The 25,234-nt window shown below is 37.9% G+C and overlaps 1 protein-coding gene across 8 annotated transcripts in view; it reads right to left on the bottom strand.

The window, feature by feature from the left end:
* RAPGEF6 (Rap guanine nucleotide exchange factor 6) overlaps positions 1-25,234 on the bottom strand; it is a 123,053-nt gene that overhangs the window by 16,265 nt on the left and 81,554 nt on the right. For 4 of the 8 annotated variants that reach the window (XM_038186366.2, XM_038186361.2, XM_072023206.1 and 1 more), the window contains 17 exons: positions 24,330-24,488; positions 23,624-23,776; positions 22,940-23,104; positions 21,488-21,595; positions 20,927-21,130; positions 20,080-20,188; positions 17,903-18,146; positions 17,428-17,585; positions 16,370-16,384; positions 14,088-14,328; positions 12,556-12,939; positions 10,359-10,570; positions 9,350-9,473; positions 7,311-7,334; positions 4,563-4,783; positions 2,020-2,211; positions 638-772 (listed from right to left, as the gene is read on the bottom strand). In XM_038186366.2, coding sequence (XP_038042294.1) covers positions 638-772; positions 2,020-2,211; positions 4,563-4,783; positions 7,311-7,334; positions 9,350-9,473; positions 10,359-10,570; positions 12,556-12,939; positions 14,088-14,328; positions 16,370-16,384; positions 17,428-17,585; positions 17,903-18,146; positions 20,080-20,188; positions 20,927-21,130; positions 21,488-21,595; positions 22,940-23,104; positions 23,624-23,776; positions 24,330-24,488 — 2,848 coding nt within the window. The remainder of the gene's footprint in view (positions 1-637; positions 773-2,019; positions 2,212-4,562; positions 4,784-7,310; positions 7,335-9,349; positions 9,474-10,358; positions 10,571-12,555; positions 12,940-14,087; positions 14,329-16,369; positions 16,385-17,427; positions 17,586-17,902; positions 18,147-20,079; positions 20,189-20,926; positions 21,131-21,487; positions 21,596-22,939; positions 23,105-23,623; positions 23,777-24,329; positions 24,489-25,234) is intronic. The other 4 variants (XM_038186368.2, XM_038186362.2, XM_038186363.2 and 1 more) reach the window with 3 other exon arrangements.

Here is a 25,234-nt window from a genome sequence, read left to right as displayed (position 1 = left end):
AAAAAGGGATTCTTGGGGCATCATGATAGACAGGGATATATACAAAGCCCTGTGCATAAGAACAAAAATATGAATAACAACTCTGGGATTTGGATGAATGCACTTCTTTCGTAGCTATCAAAACCATCTGTTGTGGAGAATTACAGCAGTATTTTATTGCCAGCTCCAGCTAATCATCCGATATTCCAGCTACCTTAGGCAAAAACGTAAGCAGTCACAACAGCTGCAGTTTCTGTGCAACCCTGCTTTCTTCAGGAAAACCCCGAGTGTGCGAATCACGTTAACCTTAGTGATCACCTAGATCCGGAATGATGCACTGGTGGTGTCAAAGCATCTAAGACCTATAAGGAATTCTGTCAGAAGCACTTAAGCTATTTGAATGAAATTAATTATTCCACTCCTTAAACATTAGGTCACTTTTAAGGCTAAAACATAAACACATTGGAAAAGAACGTCTATTATTAATTGACAGGAATGCATGGTTCTATTCTTGATATGAAATAATTTAATTACCATCTCTCTTACATGTAATTACCAAGGAATGTTCCTCACACTGTTACCCTGTTTTCTGTAGAGCACTGGCACAAGCTGCTCACCCAGACGCTGCACACTGTGAGCACTGATGAAGCACACGTACCTTTGCGTGGAGAGCCCTGAGGGGAAGCTGGTGGGCTGGAGTGCAAAGAAGATGCCATGGACATAGTGTCTTCTGTCTGCTTCTTGGTACTTACTTCCTCAGACAAGCTTAATGACTTCTGTGGAGAGCCTGTACCTACAACAACAATGCAATCATTTACTATATATTACTCTTTTTTCAAGTTAGCAATATCTGTGGCCACAAAAACATCATATTAACAATCACTGAAGAATTCAACAAATACTGGAGCAGATGCTTGGATGAATTCTGCACGCCATGGTCACTGATGCTACTATTGCCAGCTGCTCAACTGAAATGTGTTGAAACATCCACAACTGGAACCATCCCCACAGATACTCTGGTTGTAGGTTTGACAAAGGACTAAGAACTGTATAAAGCATAACGCTTGGAGGAAAACCTTGCCCTTGACACTGTTGAGACAGTGCTGAAAACAATTTTCATCATAGCCAACAAATGCATTCAAGATCTTCTGAATCAGGAGTTCTTAAATCAGTAATTGCAGGCACTACACAGAACACAGCACAATTAGCAAAATCAGTTTACCACAGTAATTAGCAAACTGATAATTCAGTATCTTTTGCCATCTTGCACAGGACAGTGGTAAAGAGTTCATTAAATTTCTCAGTTTGTTGTATTAACACTGAACATAAGGGAGTGAAGAAATACCTCTCAAAAAAGCTTCTGGAATATATCAGGATGCACAGGCTTTCAAGAGGAGAATTGAGAATAAACAGTAACTACAACCACTGTTATAACACATATGCTGCAATAGACTTTTTTCTAAAACTATTTTAATGAACATTGATGCTCAGTGTATCATAGAATCATTTCCTATCATTTATTAACTGCAACTAATTTTATTTAATAAGCCATTTAAAATAACCTTACCTTTTAAATGACCCAACAGTTATGCAAATACACCAAAAGCATTTTAATGCATAATACTGCTTTGCAACTGGTAAATGTAGAAACAAAAGAAATGTAATGCTCACTAGGAACAACTAGTAACAAGTGTTTCTCCTTTTGACAATAAGCTTGTTATAACTGTGTTCCAGAGCTTAAAATATTAAATGTGTTTGACTTGTTCCTATGATTTCATTGAGAAGCATCATACTTCATTTTGTCATGAAAATAAACAAACTATGCAATTCTACTCAGCTGCAGAAAGATCTCTTTAGAATCTGGGAATATAGAGCAACAGATTTAATCCTGTATATCTGGCCTGCTCGAGAGACATAGTAAGATCACTTTAGTTAGAAGCCCAAGTCATTTTCTTGAATGACTAACTGAGATACATGCATAAAGAGGTCTCAGATAATCCACCCAGCTACAAACAGCTCCAGATAGCTGAAGATACTCACTGAATGTGACATGATCCTTTGTCAGTCCCTTCTTTCTACTGGGATATAAGTTCACAGTTGGAACCTGAAGAACTTGACTCATTCTGTTCTGCTGATGCTGATGTGCTTTAGTGGTTTGGCCGATTGATCTCATGGGTACTGGAGACATTTCGGAGGATTTCGCCCCTCTTCTCTCACTTAAATTCTTTGTCACTGTTATGGAAAAACTGGACATAAATATCTTGCACTTTGAACGGCAGGATTATTACAGTCATTCTAAGTACAAACAGTCAGAAGCAACCATGGTACGAAGCAGATTGAACATTCAAAATGTTTTTTTATTCCAAACATTCCTAGCTTGTTGCACTGAAGAGCCAGGTGCCTGAAATGACATTAAAAAACTAAACCCTTTGAAGTGTCATACAAGTACTTTATCCAAAGACAAAAAAAAGTTATTTGTTTCTACTACAATTATATTCCATATTTTAAATGCTTGTACATAGGGCACAAAAACTTAACAGCAACATCTCCTTCAAAATTATGTTATGCCACAGAAGGGAGAAGGAGAGGTTGCTTTGCATCCGGCATCAAACAGTTCACTAGGTGGCACAATTGATTTGCAACGCAGGGAACTGATTCAGTTTCTACCTTAATTACACAGCAATTAATAAACTCTGAAGTTAAGACCATCTGACTTCCCTTAAATTACCTTGGAAATGTGTGGATTGCAGATTAACCCCTGCTCATTGTTCCTGCTAGCAAAGGAAGGAGAATTTCACTTCTGAGATACGAGTGGGCAGCTGTACCTCCTACTTGTCTGAACATGAGCAGAAAAAGTTATCTGCACAAAAACCATCTGCAAAACTACGTACCAGGATCCCTGACTCAAATCTACCCCATTAAAATTTATATACGTAACGTGGGCAAATGCACCATGTGCAGAGCACCTTCCCCTGGAACATTATATTGCTCCGGCTCCACTGGAACAAAAACCATAAGGAGATGCTCCCCTGTGCTCCGCATTCATTCCCCATTCTTTCTGCTAGCTCTGCAAATTACGACTATGATCTCAACCTTTTTTTTCCTTTATTTATGATATATTTTGATAATATGCCGTTCTTCTATATTTATTTGCAAGTCCATTTAGCCTTCATTTTCCTTTTTTGAAGCTTAAGAAAAAAAGGACTTGATTTGCTTAACTGTTGGGAGTAAAGCAGTCAATATATATTCCCAGATTTTAACTTCCAAATATCTATGGCTAGCACTGTTCAAACAATATTTATTTAAATCATATGTGCCTAATTTAAAAGAATTGAAAAATAACCTCATAACATTTATATTCGTCTCCTGGGCACAATACAACCACCTGTTATGTATTCACATATATCATCTATTAAGAATTCATCCTGGCATGCTTTGTTTTTTCTACAGGGGGAAAAAAAGAGTGCATAAAACCACCATTACGTATCTTCCATTACCTACACAGCCAAACAGAGCACTGGAAGCATACCTCTATCAGCATACAGATGCCTTGCATCTTCCTATTCAGAGCTACCTGTGATTTCCTGCGACCTCAGGCATAAAATCCGTGTGAAAACAAGATTTAACATTTTCAAAAAGGGAACTAAGTATGGCCTTTTCCTATATCACTACTATTTAAGAAGAAATGCTTAGGAAGGCACTTTGGGAAATAACAGGGATTTGCACTCCTAATACTGAATAATGGAAAGGACCTAAAATCTTATCTTCAAGATGTCATCATCTATTCATGATCTTAACTTACCTCATCACAGATAAAATGGTATTTGAGGACCAAAATGACTTAAAATGCTGTGTTTGTACATCAGACAAGCATGAAACATTATTTTGATTAGCAAGGTTACTACTGTTCTATTTTGAGACAACTTCGTGGTTGGGGCATTTGAAAATCTCTCAGAACCAAAATAAAATGAAATTACCACTTCTCAATTTGAAATAAGAATTCACTGCACTGTGTAAGAGAGCAGATAATAGTTTTAGTTGGACAGTTGCACAGGACTTCAAATTATGAAAACTGTCCTGCTGTAGTCCTCTATTTTTGACTGTCAAGCCATGTCAATCCCATCAGTCAATATTGACTTGACTTCTGCTTCTCAGCAATCTTTGTTTATTCTAAGCTGTAAGTCATTGCAGTTTATATTGATTTTGTCTCTTTTCATTTTCTTGCTGTTCATATGGTAAACGTTACTTTTATCCTTCCTAATTCTGTACAAGGACAGCAGGGCAAGAATATAGCTAATGTACTATTGAATTCCGTTCCAGACTGCTAAAAAGACACGGAGTTTAAGAACTAAAGGTCAAAACAAAAAAAATCATTGAAGTTTTCTGAACTCAACCAAGATCAGAATATAAATGCCGGCTTGCTGAAACCACATTAGTTAAGATATGAATTGACAAACAAGTTATTTCCTAGAGCAATTTTTCTTGAAGGGAGAAGAGAAAGATCTTAAACGGGTGTTTCTAGGGAAGGAACAACATTTTCACCAATTTCGTGGTAATCTACCCTTACATATAACCGTACTTACGAGTGCTATATGCAGGCTCACACTGCAGTGACAGAATTTGGATCTTTTCTTCATCTGTCTCCACGTTCAGGTTGGACAAGTACTGCTTCACCTTCCTCGCCATCTGGGCGTCCTCGTACAGCTTCTTGGCATTGAGCAGTGAGCTGCGCCGGGCCCGCTTCTTGTGAGCACCTCCCTGCACATCCAGCATGTTCGAGTTCGTGCTGCCCTGGCTCAGAGACCTAGAAAAGAAAAGAGCAAAGCGGTCAATTTTTGGCTCTCGACAGCAACGAGGAGCTTAAGTAGCACACCCCAAAGCAGATTAATAATCTTCAGTTAGGGCTAGTGCATGCTGATGCAAATGAGTTAAAAAGATGAACAGCATTAAAACAACAGTTGTCTTAAAATGTTCTGGTAAAACTGATAGCAGCAACTGGAGCCTAGGAAAGGACTGCACATGAAAGTGTGGAACTAGCAAGAACGAGGCGCGACACTGTGTAAAGTACCCATTTTGCTCAGCTAATGAATCAGGGCTTGTTCTGCAAACCCCACGCTATTTCTACGGACAGTATTAGTGGATAAATTTGATAACTTTGTTGGTTTAAGGAAGCTGGTACCCACTGTATGCTTCAGGCTTATGCCAGAAACTTCTTACAATCCAGCTGACTACACAAGTGAGTGACTACTGTAATCCTCTTAAAAAACTGAGCTTCAGACTATGCTTAAATAAGGGAAAAACTGTGTTAAATATGCAAAGTACATTTTGTTGTGCGCTTAATTTATTTCTGCAATTAAGTAAAAACCCCACAGAAGAGCAGCTCATTAAAAATCGGATCCCAACAGAGGTCAGGAAGGCAGCGATGACATACATATACTCAGACATGTATAGACTCACATTTTTGAAAGACAAAGCTCCTGAATACGCCTAATTCTGAGCTGCCAATTCTACTAGCAACTGAAGCAAAAATAAATCAGTTAACTAAATCATTAATGCACATCAATTACTATTCATGGCTGTCACTCCTGTTCACACTGAATCAGTGACCAAACAATTGACCTTGATATAGTTAAATATACACATCAACTCTGCTTTGACTTTAAAAGTCATACAGCCACCTCTGTCCCAACCAATTTTATTTTATTTTTTTTTAATAAATGGAGGTAACAGAATTAACTTTATTTTCAAGGGCAAAATTCTTAGTGAGGTTTATTATCAAAACCTTGGGTGCATTTACAGACTTGTAAGTGGCAGACTAAACAAACTCCAGCACAGAAGAGCTGTAATAGCTAAGAGTCAGACTTAAACATATTATTTGAGGAAGCCTGAGGAATCAAATGCACCAAGTTTAAAAACAAAGAAATGGTGGAAGACACCTGCCTGCAATATTTTCTAAGATGTTTAATAACTTAAACTAAGAGAAAATATAAGCTTAAAAACCAGAGTGGAAATGTATAGTTTAATTAAATAAAAAGCTATGACTATTACAGGTGAAGAGCAACAGATGGCACAATGGACTGTTAACACCCATTTGAAGCAAGGAGCCACTGATCTCCACTACAGGTAAAACCAAAACTATGACCTGTTCTATAGGAATATAAATTATCTTTCTGTTAATGATATATGTAATCTTTTATTTCATATGTACAGTTTCTTTTAAGTCTAGACTTGACTTTTTGAGTCAATATAATTTCATTTTCCTTAAAAATCATTTCTTGTTACTGATTTGTGTTCAAAGGCTACAGATCACCAACCACACTGCTGGGAGGAAAGGCAGTGCCAGCAGGACGGGGTGCTTAGGGGGTCCAGGCACTCTCATTGAGAGCTGCACTGGGTGCAGGTGATGACTGACCACTGACTGCTGCTAGCCCAGCTCCCCCTTGGGGGCATCTACAGGATGCTGAGCTCGCTTCAGGGACTGGCAAATCTGAACCTGGATGCTTGCTGCTGCTGATGGCTCTGCCACGCTAAGCTCCCTCTGCAGCTTGCAAGGCACTTGCAGCAAGAGCAAACCACCGGGAGCATTCCTGCATCCGTCCTCCTGCAAAATGCTGGCAGACTAAAGCAGAGCTGGCTTTAAACCAGATGCCCATAATAAGTCAAGTAGCAGAGTGTGCAAAGGCACATAGGCTGAGGAACACAGATAATAAGTCATGTGCAAAAACACACATAAGAACACACAAAATACTGCTACCATGTCATCTTAAAATCACTTGTTATGTGGAAGAGTCAGCTACTTCACCAGCCAACCTTGTTAATCTCATTTGTCGTCATTTCGACAGTCAGTCCTCGCACAAGTAAAACTTCAGTGAGGATTCTGGTGTATGAAATGTGAAATACATTGTATATATACTAAAAAACAAATAATTTGTAACTTAGACTCAAACCTCAGAAGGGGAATTTACATATTATCACAATTCAATGCATCTTTATAGTGCGTAATGGCTTAAAACTTTTTTACATGTAAAGACCACGTTATTTATTTCCAAAAATAGTTCGCCTTCCAGTATAACTGCACAGCAGCTTTTTTTCTTTATGCAGTAAGCCAAAACGCAAAGGACTTATCCAGCACACAGAAGCAACTCAGAATCTTTATAGCTGCAGTATAAAATTGACTGTAACTCCCTTATTCCTGTTTTCCAAAATATATGTATCGCAGGGTTAATAAAATGCATGCTGTATTTCAGGTGCATGCACTAACGAGGAGGATGCAGTATGTTAAGAGTTGCATAATCTTTATTTATCTTAGTTGCATTCATCTCTACACTTACCCCAAACTTCTCCACCTCTTCTTCCTGTAAGCAAGAGCCATATACATTGAAGCATGTATTTGAACAGAAAAGCACAGGAAAAAAATAAAACAGTTGAGAGTCAGGAAGAAAGATGTAGACAGGAAAGAACAGAAAAGAAAAGATCTCTATACAGCAAATTCTTCTCACACAACAACACAATGTTTTTATGGAATGCAAGGACAGGACTCGTTCAAACACTTCAACATGGAAGAACGTCTATCAGTTTTTTGTTTATTTTTAAATTTAAGCTCTGAATTTAAAAACCAAACTCACGTTAAATATTCTTGTTAAGTATGTCCCGTAAGACAAACTCAATTTTGATGGAGCAAGCAAAGGCTTTTTAACTTATTCATATTGTAGAAAATGCAATTGCATTAACTTATTATATGCATTAGGACCACAGTAAATGTATGAGAAATCATCAGCATTCGAGTTTATGATGTTATTTTCTCTTGATTGCTTGCTGGAAAACAAGCTGTTTGCCAAATACCCGCTGAAAAACTAGATGCTCTATATTAATTGGTAATGAACTTGTTAGCAAGTCTCATGTTACCACTAACAAACATCTTTTCTTGTTCATTTTTCATCTTCTTCAAAAACATTTGTTGGTGCTTCATAACACAAACTGATAGATCAAACACCAGAGGCAATGAAAATGAATATAAATGATGAAAACATGGAATTATTTTCTTTTAATCTTTGGCACTATCGCTAATATTAGATGCGTATGCATTTTATGTTAGTGTGTACATTTTAAATTATGGTCATTAAAATGTCTACTGTAATTCTGAAAAAAGACACTAAAGGGTAACTATTTATTTACTAGTAAATTCAGCTAATGATTAGGTTTCATTAGGCCTCAGAAGATGGAAAGAGCATTGGGGAAGTCTATTTATAGATAAATTTCACTTGTGAACATCAAGTTTTCTAAAAAGCGACCGTAATTTACTGATAAGGAACTTTATAATTTTATGTTAAAAGGGAAGTTTGGGTAGTTCAAGTACAAGAGCATGAAGGTGACCCACTGCTTGGAAGGGAATCCATCCCTAAACAATGTTAACAAGGGATTTGTTATTTTTGTCTCATACTTCCATCTGACCAATTTTAATCAAAATTCTTATGTCTGCCTATAGCCAGCCCTGAAAACAAAAACCAAGCGGGATTCATTATCATCTGGGAATCCTGACCATTAGAAGACCGCAGAGAAACTGCCTCTGTCTCCAGTGCAGACATGCTAAGAGGCTAACAGGCAAATCAAAAGGTTATCCTGACATTTTTCCAAGGAGAAACTGCAGCGATTCACTGTCCCCTGCTCCCTATTTGGGCTGCACACTGAGGCCACAGAGGTGGCATCAGGATCCTACACAGACACGATGGGGCCGCTGGTGCTTTTACTTCAGGCAGGAGGAAGCAAAACAGATCCAGGAAATTACTTAGTTCCACTAAATATAATCTAGAGCTAATCAACATCAGATTAGAAGTCGTGGTGCTTTTACTCTGCAGTTTGTTAACACAGAGGCTGACGATATCACGAATCAGGAAAAAAAGGAAAAAATTAAGAAAACACTCTCCACCTGCTTACAGCCTGAAGATAGAAAGCATTATGTAGGTGGAGCAAGCTGTGCTTAGAATAAATAAGTTACTTTTTTTTAAATTATTTTTTTTTAACAGTGAAGTTTCTCTTGCTTTTTAAAAAAGCAACACTCAGATTTATGTATGGGTGATTTATGTGTTTTGTTTATATATTATTTTCATCTGATACTACACCTCTCCCTAAATTCTACTGATTAATATTTTATTGAGCCTTTTCTCCTTTGCTTTATGAAGGCAAATTGTTTTAGTAGTCATTAAAAGTAACTCCTCGGAGCATCTATCAGCTATAATTCAATTTTGGTTCTGATGGTCAATGTCAATGGTATGTTACACAATGAAATATTAACAGAGCGATGCACACACAAACCCAGATCCCTACCCACTCTGAGACACCTTCAGTCCTACTAGCTTTCTAAATTGCACACCTTTGTCTGAACATTACAGCTGGATCCATGTTTGCTGAGGTCATTCTGACAACTTGGCGGATTTCTTTGGCAATCATCCTGAGTTTCTCGAAATTTACCAGGCCGTCCACTTTAGAATCATTTCCTGCATAATTGAAACACACACACACAAAGAGTAAGAACACTTTTCTTTTTTTTTTTTTTTTTTTTATGGGCAATGTGTATCTAGTCCCCCACATTAGCCTTCCGCCCACCCTGCCAACGAGACTGCTTTAGTCAAAAGAGCAGGAAAACAAGAAACTTTGGCAAAACACAAATGACAGTCAGGCCCACTCACACTATCCAGCATTGCTTTTGCTAATCTATTTCTAATTAACATGTATTAGTGGGTGGAAAGAGGACCACATGAAGTATGCCCAAATTCATTGACTTAGATGTTAATATCATATAAATAAAACTGACATCAACAGCATTCACTTCATGCAATTAGTTCAAATAGTTCTGAAAGATCCAAACCAAGAATACGGTATAGTGGGGAATGCTTCACCTTAACCAGTTGTGAACAGAACTCAGTGTAAGGAGCAAAAAATGAAATGTTTAAACAAAACCCCTTGAAAATGCTGAAAGCAAGAGTAGGAGGTGTTATATCATTGTAGCTGTCTGAAAGCCACAACATAGAATGAAAACCTAGAAACACTGCAGCAACAATTTTTTGTAAGAGAAATACAGTACTTTGGTAGGGTAATTACTAGTCAGCACACTCACCAACTCCTTCATCCTAAACTTTATGATAGTGATTTAGCATTGCTTTCCAAATTTTAAAAACACAAAATTTTGATTTTTATCTGGGATCAGTCACTTCTATTATGCATTCAGAGTTATATTGCATTTTAATCCTTAAAGGGATGCATCAAAAGCACCTTTACCAACGGCGCCTTTCTTTTAGGCATCTGTTGAATAAGGGAGCACTGAAGGAAGGGCTAAAACACATTCAATGCCTGGTTTATTATTTCTCCATGTTTGACATTACCTTCATGTAGAAATGTGATATCCTTCTTGACAACAGGGAAGAGTGGAATAATTGGAGGCTGCATGCTCTGACTGCTAAGGATGTTGCGGTATTTTGCCATGTTTCGAGACGGATCAAAAAGATCTTGAAGGTCTCTGAGGTGCTTTTCGTACTTGCTCGGTAACTTTTCCCAAGTACCTCTGAGCCGAGCTACTGGAGCTAGATTTAACCCGCTGCAAGGCAGACACATTTCGTTATTAGCTGGCAGTGGAATCATTCATTCCCTTTGGTAAGGAAGCAAAGGGTTTGGGGGGGCTTTTTTAGAGATTAAAAACAGTTTTCACAAGGTTAACTGAAAGCTGGGTGGATGCCAGGTTGCAAGTTCATCACAAAAACACTGCTGCTCACTCTTGTGAGCAAGCAAAAAAGAGAACCGTAAAAAGTGTGACTGTTCCTTATTCACAAAGTACGACTTTCAAGTCAGCCTGCCAAAACAAGCCCTCTATAACACAGCACCAATGCCCAGTTAATTTAAGAACCACTTCTCTCCTGTAAACCTATACTTCAATAAGGACAAAAAGGGTGAAAAATTAATGAGGTGAATACATGGCTGCTGTAGCAAGTGGAAAGATTTAAGAGGAGAATGTTTGGAGCATTTATAAATAAGCACCGACTGAGGGCATGATAACAAAGTGTAGCTCATCGGCTGCTTTTAATTCTGATTAAGTAATAACATCCACAATTTGCTTGATGCAATAAAAAACACTACATCCACCCCAGCATAATTTGTTACAAACTATGCCCAAGAAATTTGGTAATGATTGCAAAGTCCCTGTGGCTGCAGCATTGGAAAGTGATAGTTCCCAGCATTCATTATCAAACCTAGAATCATACAAATATTGAATTTACTGTTTTGAGATTATTTTTTTCTCATTTTGAAGGCTTCAAAAACTTATTTTGTCATTTTTTTTTTCATAGAGTTCTCCCCGTGCTATTGTAAAGTCACAAAGCCTTCTCTCACATGAAAAATCTACCACGTGCCCCCCCCAGCTCCTCTTACTAAGACGGTATCATCCCATTTCACAAAACACGTGGCATCGCATTAACATGAAATGCAAAGCAGGAAAGAGAATCTCTATGGCAAATGCTAACAGAAACATATTCCTCTGGAAACATGGGCAAAACAAAAAGCTAATCCGTTTGCTGTTTCTTGACCAAAGACCACTTCAGTCACGGCATCGTGAGGCTGAACTCATGAGTAAGAGCAGCCATTTCTCCATGCACAATAAACCACGAGGGCTTAGGAAGTAGGGAACAGAAATTGCACTCAGTATCCACATTTGCATTCACCATGTAATGAGTAGCCACAGCCCTCCTGGTTGCTTGTACAGTACCTTTTAAGGGAATTTATTAATTCTTTACTGTATAACTAAACTAGTATCATTCATTACACTGGCTAGACATGGAAGAAGATATTATAAAATGGTATTTGCAAAGATAGTACTGGTGCTGGGATACAGCATGAATCCAGATCTCTGTCTGATGAATCACAGTGCTTTTCTTTTCTTTTTTTTTAAATACAATCTGGCTGTCACATAATTGCAAATAGAGGAAATGCTGGACTCATGCTGTTAAAGTCAAAGCAGCGGCAGCTAGCATAAATCAGAAGAGAAAGTCTAAGCGTGCAAATGAAGAGAAAAAATAGAGAAGCAAGCAGATGACTGGAAAGAATGAGAAAGAAAATTAAACTAAAACAAGACTGATTTGAGGAAGTCCTTACAATGAAAGGAAGAAATAAAATAAATCTCATCATTGCAGATATGACTCAGTGCACACTGAAAAGTAACAATGAGAGAAAAAAGGGAAATTGAGCGCCAGAATCATAGAAAATGGCAGCAACTTTCAAGCAGGTTCCTGAAGTTCCTCCAACAGCATTTTTGTCCAAATCTTCTCTTTCCCTGCTATGTGATAGTTATAGAAGAGACAGTCATGTGAGCCACCGCAGTGAGCCTGACCTTCGGAGGTTGAGGAAGGAGAAGAACACAGTGACAATACATCTTTTTGTTCGAGCATTTTGAAAAGCTTGGCAGTTCTTTCAAAAACTACCGGGCACCATCAGTAATATGGTCAAGATACACTTTTCTTTTTTTTCCAATTTAGATCAACAAAATTGCTTTTGACACCAGAAATCAGATCTGACAAATGGGAAGTACTTTACCTTATAACTGCAAACATGGAATTGAAGTTCTTGCATTCTCGACAGTGGAGGGCGATTTTAATGAAATGCTTAATAATCTTCATTCGTTTGAGTTGGTTGGGCTCTGCTAAAATTTCCATAGCAACCCAGAATGTCTCTTGATTTATGACATCCTCAAACTGCTTCAGGTGAGCATTCCCTGTTTTGGAGTCCAGCTTATAGAGGTCATCGATGTATTCCGTAGGCTCGATGTTACGAAATAATTCAAAGTCTCTCATGGAGAGCTGAGTGGCGACCTCGATGGTGCTGAGCTGGAGGAGGGAGATTTGACTCTCTCTCAATAGCTCTTGAGCATCCTCATCTGAGCATAAAGTCTCGGTCTCCATATTGTTTTTTAGGTAATAGCTATGAACAAATGAATTGCAACAAAATGTTAGAGAGACTCTTCAGAGGGTTTGTGAGCACAAAGACATTGAAGCATAGCAATCAGCCTGGGTATTACTGACAGAGGTGTTCACGTCAGAGCATTTCCACCTCGCTGACATTTGAGAATAAGAGGCAAAGACAAAGGCAGAAAGGGGCAGCACAACCTTTATACTTTAGCTTTTATAAAACACCACCATTTCTGAGGTAAAAACCTCATTCTCCAGTACTTCGAAAGCTGTTTTAGCCTACTTCCTTGCTAATGCTTTCTATACCATACTCAGTAACACGCTGCAGTTTTCACCTTCAGAAAAAGGTCAGTTACTTTTCCATTTGTAAATTTAGCAGTAAAATAACATTTTAAATGCATGTTAGTCTTGAGAAATCTCTCATTAATGTATTTCTCCATTTCTTACACAAATTCAGTGTGGTTTCTCACATAAATTTGTGTGACATATTAATATTTACATGAAGCTCACGGTATTCAGGAAATGAAAATGTAGCTGGAAAATTTATTTGCATGGTCCAAAGCAGTTCACTTTCAGACGCACAGAAGTTTATTCCTCATAAATCTCTCTGTTGCCTAGCAAAGACAACTAAAGATTTTTTTTTTACTGTAGTAAACCTTTTTCTGGTATGGATCAGGACATCAGATAAAGCTGGAGCACTTTACATTTCTGAAAACTTTCATAACAGTTTACACAAAAATGGAAGAATTTATCTCAGGTTAGTATCAGTTCATTGCAACATGACATCATCGAGAAATTAATTGTATGCTTTAATCCTGAAGTACACATGGGAAGAGTCAGAAGAAATACAAGTTTTTTCTTTTTAATCGTAAGCCACTAAATATGTTTTCCTAACCTGCTGACCTTACTTGTCATCAAGAGAGCTTGCTGTAAAGTCAGGGAGGGGTTTTTGCATAAGAAGGAAGGTGAAACAGGAATGAAAGAGATGAAGGGAGAATAAGTTACTGACATTTACTTGTCTGTTCTTAATAGATACCTGCCTATTTTCATTAAAACACTGTTCATTAAAACATCCTTCCCCAATGTTTCTTTTGGATGTCTCAATCCTAAAAGGCAAAGTCAAATAAATCCAAACTGAAATCAAAACAAGGGTGCCTTTACCGTCCATTGAGTTGAATCCTGTCGGCTAATTTTGAGAATTGATCTGGAAGTCTCCGCTGTTTGATGACTCCCTCAGGGCTGACGGACACTTCGCAGAGGGAATAAGTCTCCGGGGCTCCCGTCAAGTTGAATTCGTGCACGGCGTGACTCACAACCTCCTTCGCTGTAGTGTCTTTGCTGATGATAATGTAACAGCTCTGCTGATCTGCCTTGAAAACTCTTATTACTTGGTCTGGAATATCTAAAATAACAGAAAAGCGCGTTTAACATATGAACGACTGTTCCTGTGAAAAGACAAAAGGTCATTTTCTCTATTGCTTGATAAATATTCATTTAAATAAACACTCTGTTCAACAAAATTTGAATGGAAAAAGAGGACTTCTCCTCTCTGCAATTCCACAAGTGAACTTATATATCAGCTTATTACCACAAAGCACAAAACATCTACATAGCGTATTACTGTCCTGTACATTGTCCTTCCCAGCGTGTCAAAAAATTTGGAAGCCTTGTTCCTTTCTGGCTCTTTTGTCTTTGTGTGATCCAGGACTGACACGAGTGCCCCGAGTGCTCCTCCCATGACTGGGAAGCCATCCAGCACACACGTGTGAGCTGTGGGCAAGGGAACGTGGAGGAGAAAGGAGATTTGGTTGTTTCTGAATCCAGCTGCAAACTTGCTCTCTCAACCTGAAGAAACTAAAGTGAGCTGCTGCCAGCAGTTAATTCTTGTGCTAGCGTGCTTATTTATAACACATTTTATGAATTATAAATGCATTGGAGAACAGCTTCATCTGGGGCATCCTACATCAGGAAACAAATATCTAAAGAAAGACACATTTAGTTTACAACTTGGTGCTTGGAGATAGTTATCTCCATTAGAGTTATTACAGAAGACTTGGTTCTCAAAGTCCAGCTGATGGGGGGAGAACAAGTTGTCAAAAGTCAGGGTGCATGGTAAGTAAAAGCTCATGGGAACACATTTTTTCCCTCCGTAAAATCTGACAACCAGACATTCATGGGTTTTCTGCAGAACTGAAAAGAAGGAAGGTGCTCACCAAGCCCTCAGCCACATCCTCCAAGCTTGCAGCTATTCGAAGAATCTATGTCTGAGGTGAACATGTCATTAAGTCCCGTATCAGAGATGCCCAGGGCTATTGTAGAGGTCTTTGCTGTAATAACAGCCCTTCCTTCTCTCCCTGTTATTTGACCAGCCTTTAATAACCTCAGTGTAAGTGCCATACCCACAGACCATGGCTAGCCAGGCAGGGTACCAGATGCCTTGGGGAAGGCAATGGGAAGGCAGCCCCTGCTCGAGGGAACCAGCACCCCGGGGCACACTGTCCTGCACTGGTGTCAAGCTTTACACTGAAAAAAAAAAGTGACTGAAAACTAATTCTACTGATTCATTATTGTGACTACCACATACGGTCATATCAGAATGGTCACATCAATGGTTTGGGGCTAGCTGACGTGAATGGGGACAATAAAAGGGGAAAATAAGTGTTACGCGCTCATTTTAGAGTGAAAGTGGTGAGTGATACACTGAATAATTTGGGAAATGCCTGCACTCGTAAAAACCATCACAAATTAACAGAAGAGCTAAAGCATGTATACCATGGTATTAACATACCTAAAAATCAGAACACGCTCAAGTTTAAAGCCAAAACTGAAACACAATACATAATTGGGAAAAAGAAACAAACAAACAAAAAAAAAAGAAATTGCCATGCAACCAAAACACAGAGTAACTTTTAAGTACCAGGTCATAGAAACTCGTATGACAATCACATGTCCATCTTCAGGGTCTTTTCTTTTAAGCAAGTAAATATTAGTAAAACTTACTTTTCTACACGTGATTCAAGTCATGGCTACAATACAAAACACATTTCCAGTTTGCATGCAAAAAGTTTTAGCTATACGGAGTCCAACAAAACAACAAACTAAACCTCAAGCTACATTATCATCCAAAACTTCAATTTCTATAAAAGGGATGTAAGCAATTTCATTCTTGTAAAGCAAGGTCCCAGCGAGGTATTCTGCCAAAGGTCATTCAGTGGGTCAGTGGCAGAAATGGGAATAAAATGCAGCCTCAGTCCAGCAGCCTGACATGAGATTACAGTGCCCAAAAGGTGAGCCTATTGCCTCCTTTTATTAAAGGGAAGGCTACAGGGCACATGATTACCTAATGTCCTGACAGTGTAACTACATCAATGCAACATGTTAGGTCTAATAGGCAAGCCATGCAATATTAAGGTCTTTAGGATGCCATACATCAGGATACTTACAGTAAAACCCAACAGCTGCAGGCAGAAAAAAAGAAAAAAAGTGTGTCAACACCAAATCAAGACTGAAATGTTTACAAAACTTATCAAGTATGCATTACATGGTCAGAAATAATTTGGTTTTCTCTGCCATTCAAAAATGACTGTATACTTGTTATAGGAAACTTGAAATAAAGGTAAGGACCAGTTATCCATAGCTCGTATTATGCAGTAACTTGTATAGCATTAAAAGAAGATTCTTAGAGAACAAATGAGTAGCTCACTCATGCAGACAGCAAGAAACTGGATTTGCAGGAAGAAAAGGAACTTATTTGCTATGGATATTTATGCATTTGATAGGACATATTTGTCCCTTTTAAAGGGGAAATCTGCAAGTTTACATAAACATAAGTCGTAGCCAGAAGGCACTTTACAAAATATGTAATTATGCACAGAACTTACATCTGAAATAGGGAAACATGATTCTGACTTTACATGTTTACAGGCAGCTGCATATAACAAATACCTCCTGCAGCCACCCCATAAACTGTGTTCCTACAAGTACCAGCAATGGAAGCCCACACTAAAACCTCAAAACACTTGTCAGTTTTTCAGACAGACAACTGGGTGAACTTAATGTCTGTAAAATATGGAAAATAACTAATGCTGTTTTAGCACCACAGTTCTATTCTACTGGCCATGCTGCTTGAAATAAATATTCAAAGAAGATGGATGGAGAAGTCAAGTCACCAGACCTACTGACACTGGGCAAAGATAAAACAAGATAGGTGCAGAGGAAGACAACCTACTTCCACCAGAGCTCTGGTAAACCAAAGATACTTAGAGGTGGCAAAATGCACTTCTTTGTAAAAAGAACCTAGGCTTCACATTACAAAAAAGCAGGCAAGAGGGCTTCGGGCAGTTTGCATGTTCAGTGAATCACCAGTTTGGACCTGTTAGGGTCACAAGATAAAGAGGTAACTGCACTAAGCGTGTTTGAAGCTGGTAAAAAGATGCAACTCCACCCCCAAACCAGCTGCCTTGTAATTATCCTATAAATCAAGTTAACACTGCTGTTTTACCTGAAGGATTAGAGAAATCCAGGATGCTAGTTGTAGGCTGCAACAGGTCGGGGCTACTGGATGAGAGCGTGCCTGGAATAGGCATGATGGCCAGGCTGTGCCGGCACTGCCGAGTCCCAACAATGCTGTCATCCTGTGACTGGCTCACGCTACCGTCACTGCAAAATAGGTTTGTGTCGATTAGGTGTGTGGAGATCCTTATAATCATCTTGGGATGAATGAATCTTGGAAAAAATAACGGCTGTCATGTTTTAATTACACATCGTAGATGGGCTTTTGAACCATAGAGAGAGAAAAGCAGATCTGAAAGCGTTCACTGGGTTCACTGGGACAGAAGATATTTTGGCCTTGTTCTGCAGCTATAGGTTAGATTTGCTGCATTTAAAATATAAGGAAAGCAGCGTGGACATGACTGAAGGTAGTACACAGCTTCATTAAGGAAAAATTACCATTTGACCAGAAGAGTTTGACACACCTGAACAGTTTTGGAGGCAAGATGCTGAATCGAGTCTTGTCTAAAATTTTCCTGATTCTGTTTCTCCCACCAGATACGGTGTTTGCTTTCATTTTTTTGTTTCCTTTTTCACGGGGAAACATCTGTTCCACATCTCCAGGCATATCTGGGATGGAATAACGGTTGTTTTTCTTTTCTGCAATTTTTGGAATATGTGGAATTCCATTCTTCTCTTGCCCTATCCTGCAGAGCAGCTCTTTAAACACTGTAAGAAGAGATACAAACATTGTGATTTACCTTTGCACACTTAAACTTTCACATTACATGCTTCTTTCCCCTCAAACCACATACCCACAGAAAAAGTGAACCAAAGAGTTCCAAAACCAAAAACGTAATGAATTGCCAAGCCAGGCTCTGTATTACATTTAGTTTTGACTCTAAGGGTGTGGCTTTCTTCCCATTTAAGTTTTGCTCTGGAGTTCCTTGGCAGACAGTGTAACCCTAACTGTTTAATCAAAATCATGAACCACTCTGCATAGCAGGATTCTCCCAGCTACTTTTGAAATTAGCACATACCACGGCAAATTTAAGAGCTATTCTACCCTTCAGTAAGGCAATTAGATCAATAACAAGGAACCACTCCGTTCACATCAATCACCTCTATCCATTTATTGATTTTTTTGTCTGCATCTTTAGGTAACAGAATGCAGACGCTTCCTCAGGAATAACTTCAAGATGGACTGATGTTTTCCCCACACACACACCTTTTTGTTTTAAGTAATATATAAGGCGCATCGAATTTCCTATTGCATTTATCAAGCTGAGCCAGTCTATTACTGACATTCCTAGAGGATAGAATTATATGGAAAAAAAACAGTCTTTGTTATTTGTGTTTCTTCCCATAAATAAACGGTAAAAACAAACTGTTCAAATTGGTTTACTAATGCATGATGTTTTGTTTGTTTTAAAGTCTTTGTCAGAAATTTGTTATTTTCTGTTGAAATCATGGTACTGGGAAAATGCAGGGCTGTACAGAGCTGATTTCCAAGATGGTCCCTAGGAACAAGGCAAAAAAAACGGGCCTTTATCTATACTCGTAGTCAAATTGCATATTTCTATTACATAACTCAATTTATGGCTACAAGTCTTCACTATATAAATTCACATATAAGAATGGTGATTGCTCATTGTTAGCACCAAAAGGACAGAATAATAAGTATTGCAGTTGAAAAAAGAGCTTCGAGGAGTGAATTCATTAAAACATATCAGAGAAATCATCTTCAAGTTTAATCAGCTAGCAGGAGAAGAAGTTAAAATCCACTTGCCCCTAACTATCACTGCCTTGGTTGCAGTAATGCTTTATTTTATGTTGTTTGATATTAGACTAGACCACTGATTACAGCAGTTTTATGCTTTTTTAGAATTATGATAATAAGCAACTGCTAAGATCTTAAAACTTTTTACCTGCACAGAGATAAACAGAAAATCATAAGAGGAAAAATATCCATATGGAATAAGGGCAGGTGACCACAGGAAGAAAATATGAGAAGGAAATAAGAGAAGGAAACCACCATTAGCTCTCAGATACAACAACTCCAGAGGAAGAATCTGTCTTGTACATACAGTCTCGTTCTTTCTGTAGCTATGGTTATTCTGTTTCCTGAACAGGATTATGGAAAAAGAACAGATGGTTTGACTGAGATTTTAAAAGAGGTTTAATATGTTTATACTCACACTGACAATTAAAAGCTAACATTTATATACCATACCACTTTTTATATTCCCTTATCGATTTTAGATATCAAGGCAATTTGTCCTACCGTTCTTACAACCATAATAAAAAGTTTTATGAAAATCCAGTTTTACATTTTTGCTGTTTCTTGGCAAAATATTTTGGCCCAGATCCCTTGGCTCTGCGTCAGCCGTATCACATGAAGGGACACTAAAGCCGCTTAAGCAGTCATTTGAGGATTTCTCAGGGCGCGGAGAGCTGGCTATGCTGGCCTTGCGCCACCCAATGTGCAAGTCCTTGGCACACAAAAATGTATCAGAGCAAACGGAGGCACAATGAGGGGACTCCTGCACACTCTTTCACTTCTAGAGCAAGTTAGAAGAAAGGTGAAATCCTACTGCATTTCTAAAGCCAGAAGGACTGGAATTTTTAGCCACATACACAGAGAAACATGAAGTCTACTCACCAAAAATGTTTGTTTTTACGGTAATGGAGAGATGAGTATTGTTCCTCAAGATTTCCAGAGCTTTCACAAATGTAATATTCTCAAAGTTCTGTCCATTCACTTCCATTATCTTTAAGAAGAAATACAAAATGAACTATTACAACAGCTGTTTATAACAGAGTTATTTTACAACAGTTACAAATATAAATGTGATAACACAAGCACATTAAAAACTTTCCAGAGGTTATCATATTGTATTTACAGCATGAAAATATTCCTTGTAAAATCACTATTTGGATCACTTCAGTAAAGCTGCATCCTGTAAACAAGCCAGGACCTCCATCACTACTTGTCAACTACTGTAACCAAATTTATCTTCTGCGATAGGCACAACATTTGTGCAGTTAGGAACTGCAATTCTAACAAAAGCAGTGGATTACTGACTGATTGGATCACCAGATGCAGACATGATGTTATAACCAAAGGGCAGAGCTGCAGCTGCTGGGACTTGAGGCTCCACCAGCCTCAAACTGTGATGCTGTTTGCTAGATGACAAACCAGCCAACCAATTTGATGGCTTCAACCTAACTACGTCTCCTTTAGGAAAGTTTCCTAAAACAACCACAATGTGGTTTCTTTTCCCATTCTGTTTTTGAAATATTTCAAGAACTATTTGATAGAAATACATACTTAACACACAAACCTAGAGCTGAACTGTGGTATCAAAATAGTGTGATGTATAGAGAGAGGGTTTTTTTTGGTGGTGGTTTTGTTTGTTTGTTTGTTTTACTTTTTACAGTCATTTGAACCAGATTTTTACTTTTTAAATCAAAAGGTGGATGCTTAAAATTAGCTTTGCTCTTTTTACCTGATCACCACGCTTAAGTCCAGCTTCTGCTGCTTTACTGCCCGTTTCCACGGTCTCTACAAAAATACCGAAACCCTTGTCACTTCCTCCAAGGAGGCTGAAAAAGAGAGGTGAGTCTCTAGAAGGCTTTTGCAAGGTAATTTGTCTCCATTTTGCCTTGGCAGCACAAGCAATATTCAGCAATCTGAGATGTCCTTTCATTTTCTGTAACACAGAAGACATAAAATGGAGCGTAATGTTTCTTTTATTAGAAATGGAGAAACAGTTGTTTAAAAAAATAAAAAGTGCCAGAAAAAGAAATTATGATCCTACATTTCCAAATCTTACTAAATAAACTTTGCATTACTGCAAAAGAGGACAAAGACGCATAAATGTGTGCCATATGTACTATTTTATATGAGCTTTGTACCTAAATTTATATTTAAGAACAAATACGCACATGTTAAAAGCCACCTATTAACTGCTTTCTTACAGACCACAACGTGTTAATCCCTGGTAACATACTGGAAAATGAAAATGCATAATGCAGAAAGTGTGACAATCATTCTTTTTTGCTCCTACCGTGTTTTCTAAGTTCTTCTCAAATTCTTCCAGAAATCGAGTCATAGCAGGGTCACCCTCAAAGTCATTAAAATGGTTGTTCACCCACAGTAAGACCACTCTGGTAACCTGAAAAAAAGTATGCGTAAAGGTATTTGTGTTTTTTGTTTTTATTTTGTTTTTTATTTTTTTTCTCCTATAAGATTTAATCTGTAAGCAAAGAAGAATACAAGGACATGACAGAATAACATATGACAGATTAATGCATCCGTTAACAGAAGCAGAAACCATTTGCACTTGAAATCATTTCCTGATTTCCTTTAGTTGTGGAGTCAAATGAAGAACTAAGGAACAAACATTTTTGTATCTAGCTGATTACATCACCTAGTACTTACTGGTGCACACATTTATCTTCGGTTATCTCTTCTTTATGCCATTTATTAAATGTATTTTTTTTAAAGCATCCTAATTACCTCCTCTCCTAGGAAGTTTCTAGGATGTATACTGTAATAGTAAAACAAACAAAAGACCTTTCTTTTGATTTTTTAAGTTAAATGTTTGGGTTGCTTTTTTGTGTGCTACAGAGTTACCACCATTCATGATAAAGACAATCTGACAACTATTTTATCCATCCATTCTATTTTTAAAACAGTTAATCTGTAGCAGCTTCTCTTCTAAAAATAAGCAACTTCCTCTTTTATTTGCTAAGACAGTTTTCTTTACTTTCCTTCTTTAAAATCCCGTTCTTAAAAAACGGTAGTTGCTAAAGTGTGCAGCATGGAAAAAGGGGAGAAGCAGTAACCATAGTAAAGGATCCCAGCAAATTTTCCCCACCATAAAAAAATAGTGCTGTTTTGATAGTTTGAGTTTCTTTCAGCTCAAATCTAGAACATATAAAACTGCTGGCTCATAATTTTACTACCACGATTTTCAACAAATAGGACATGAATACAAGTTCCAAGCTAGGTATATTTTCCATGTGTGTACAGCTGCACAGAGTTGAACCTGGTTCTATTTACAGAAGTGTTTTTATCATCTTCATCTGTCTTGAGCACAGTTTACTTCAAGTACACTTTGTAATAAGCTGCTCTAATAAAATGGGCTCAATACACTGAAAAGCTCTACAGAAGAAAATTATAGAAGACAAGCATAATGCTGCTGTGAGAACAGAAGTGGTAAGTCCAAGAGATCACGAACACAATTTCTGTGAATTGCTTGTGGAAAAGGACTTCAGACAGACTGGCATTTACATCTTGAAATTAAACAGAAAATAGTATTTACCATTCTGCAGAAGAAAAGCAGTGACAAACCTAACTTTGGAGAGTACAGGATAATTCTTTGATATTACTAAAAAACACTTGGTTTTAAATTAGTTCATTTAAAAATAGCTGCAGTATAACACCAGTGTTACAGAAAGGAATTGCTTTGGAGAAAATTTTCACTACAAATATTAATCTCTAGTCTCAAACCAACCTTATCCCTGAGGCTGTCCACCGTGAACCACTCCAACAGTTTATTTCCAACTTCCAAGGGGCTTGTTAGAAATGTTCTGTACGTTAGAAGGAAATCTTCAATGTAAGTTGGATCCACGATAGAATGTTCTTCTATTAAGTGCATGATGAGTCGCTCAGGTGTTGCCTTAAAAATTAAATGCAAATACAGCTGATATCTCCCATCACTACCTCTCTCTAGAGAGTACCTCAGCATAATACTATGCGAGCAGTATACGCCTTTTTCAATTTTCAGTTAAAAAAAAAATAAAGGAAAAAAAGCCACTAACATATTTAAATCAAGTCTTTAAGCATCTCCCAGACCAAATGTTTTGCATAGCTAATAACGGGCCAGAAGAATCAGTAACATCCCATAACTTTGTTTACAATAAATTTTAAGTTCTTCTTCCAAACTACAAAAAAAACAAAAACAATATGTAAGGATACACAAGGAGTGCTCCCAAAACAAAACTCAATATATGTGCTGAACAGGTCTAGCTGTATTAAAAGGGAGATGGAAGTAGATTTGTAGAGTAATATAAATTTGTTTGAATTAAATCTTTGACTTCAGACAGACAAAACTGAACATGTGTTCTAGTTTAAAACCGAAATTGTATTTGTTAATAAAGGTTTAATAGATTAACAGAAAGCATGGGAAGAAATTCACCTTGATAACTATGTGTCCTTTTCTGGTTCCACTGCGGTCCAGCTCCCTGTGCTCCTTTACCATAACAATTTCTCCTTCTTCCTCGACTTTGTGAGTGTTTTTTTCCACGTGGTTCAGAATTCTCCAGTAGTCTTGCTGGGCTATACACACAAACTGCCCCCAGACAACACATGATTGTTAATAAATATTTAAAACATGAATGTAACCCCCTGCCCCATGTCTGGGCTGCTTTGATGCAAACCCCATAGCACAGCATTTGTTACCAGCCCCAGTCTGTTCTGCTCAATTACACGAGAAAGTTGTAATTAGAAGACAATGGAACTGGTCACCATCTTACACTTCCAAAAGGTTGTTCTCAAAAGGTTAAACATAAAGAGAACAAAATCTGCAAGTGGAAAAGTCTATTTTCTGCTTATCTGTTCTTACTGCATGTCAATCACATACACAGCATGACTAGGGTGGACTACGCTTACATTGCAGCACAAAGCAGAAGTTCCTGTTTCTCACACAATAGCAGTGTGAAATAAATCTCAGCTACTGAAAGAGGGTACAACTAATCTAACAGCAGCAGAGCTCGTGACCCGTAAAATACCAACATCCCTTTTTCTGCTCCTGAATAAAGATCATGCCTTGAGATACAACTAGTCTGCTTTCTTTTGTTAGACGTTCAAAAATATGAGGTAGTTGTACAGAATTGTGATCTTACCTGACAATCATCTACTTTGGTTCTGACCACTCCATTCATGTACTGTTTGTCCAGAGAGGGAGTAATCCCAAAACTATTTCCCATACAGAGACTCTCACTCTTCCCATCAGGATAGCTGATCTCCACTGTGCCGTTTAAAATAACATACCAGGAATCGAGCTAGAGGGAGTAAAAAAGCAAATTTTAAAAGTGGAGCTCATTCAACAGCTTTCATAAGCTGTTCCAACACTCCTATCTCAGAAAGCCTTATTCTTGCAGTCTCCAGTTTGTTGCCACCACAGCTTTGCAACGTTTAATTCACTAGAAATGTGCACTGTAAGGCAAGCAATAAAGCTGAGTGAAACAAGAATGCTTTTCAGCATTCTTCATTTGTTTCAGTATTAATTCAGTAGGGAATGATGCTGATGAATAGATTGCTTTTTAATTAGTGTGCTAATTGCTACAGTATATTTATACTATTTAGTGAGCATGAACACTCTTCCCCCACATGCCCACTTGGTCACTAACTGAGATTACACAGTCCTCGTGAAGTGATGAACTGCTACAGACATTCCAGGTTTCTTGAACAAAGGACAGGGAAAGGCTTCAAGGTAACAATTCAGAGCACCTACACTGGAAGCCTGACCACTTATTTGAACATCTGAATGTGTAGGGAAACTGCTTCTAATTTAGACATTAAGGTCATCATTTGTTAGATCTGATTTGTTTAGATATTAAGGTCATACATTATTCAAGGATACATCTCTATGTTAGCATGTAAAAAAAAATCCTATGTTATAACTAAAGAGTTATTTTACCAATGGGAATGATGCATTCTTCTGTGCTACAGGTAAAACCCCTATAAACAAACTCTTTTAGATATTAGCACTTAAACTGACAATCCACGGTGTAAAGCTATAGAACTC

The sequence above is a fragment of the Anas platyrhynchos genome, chromosome 14, assembly GCF_047663525.1.
Source record: "Anas platyrhynchos isolate ZD024472 breed Pekin duck chromosome 14, IASCAAS_PekinDuck_T2T, whole genome shotgun sequence".
In the NCBI taxonomy this organism is placed as follows: domain Eukaryota; kingdom Metazoa; phylum Chordata; class Aves; order Anseriformes; family Anatidae; genus Anas; species Anas platyrhynchos.
This window is presented reverse-complemented; position numbering and strand designations above follow the sequence as displayed.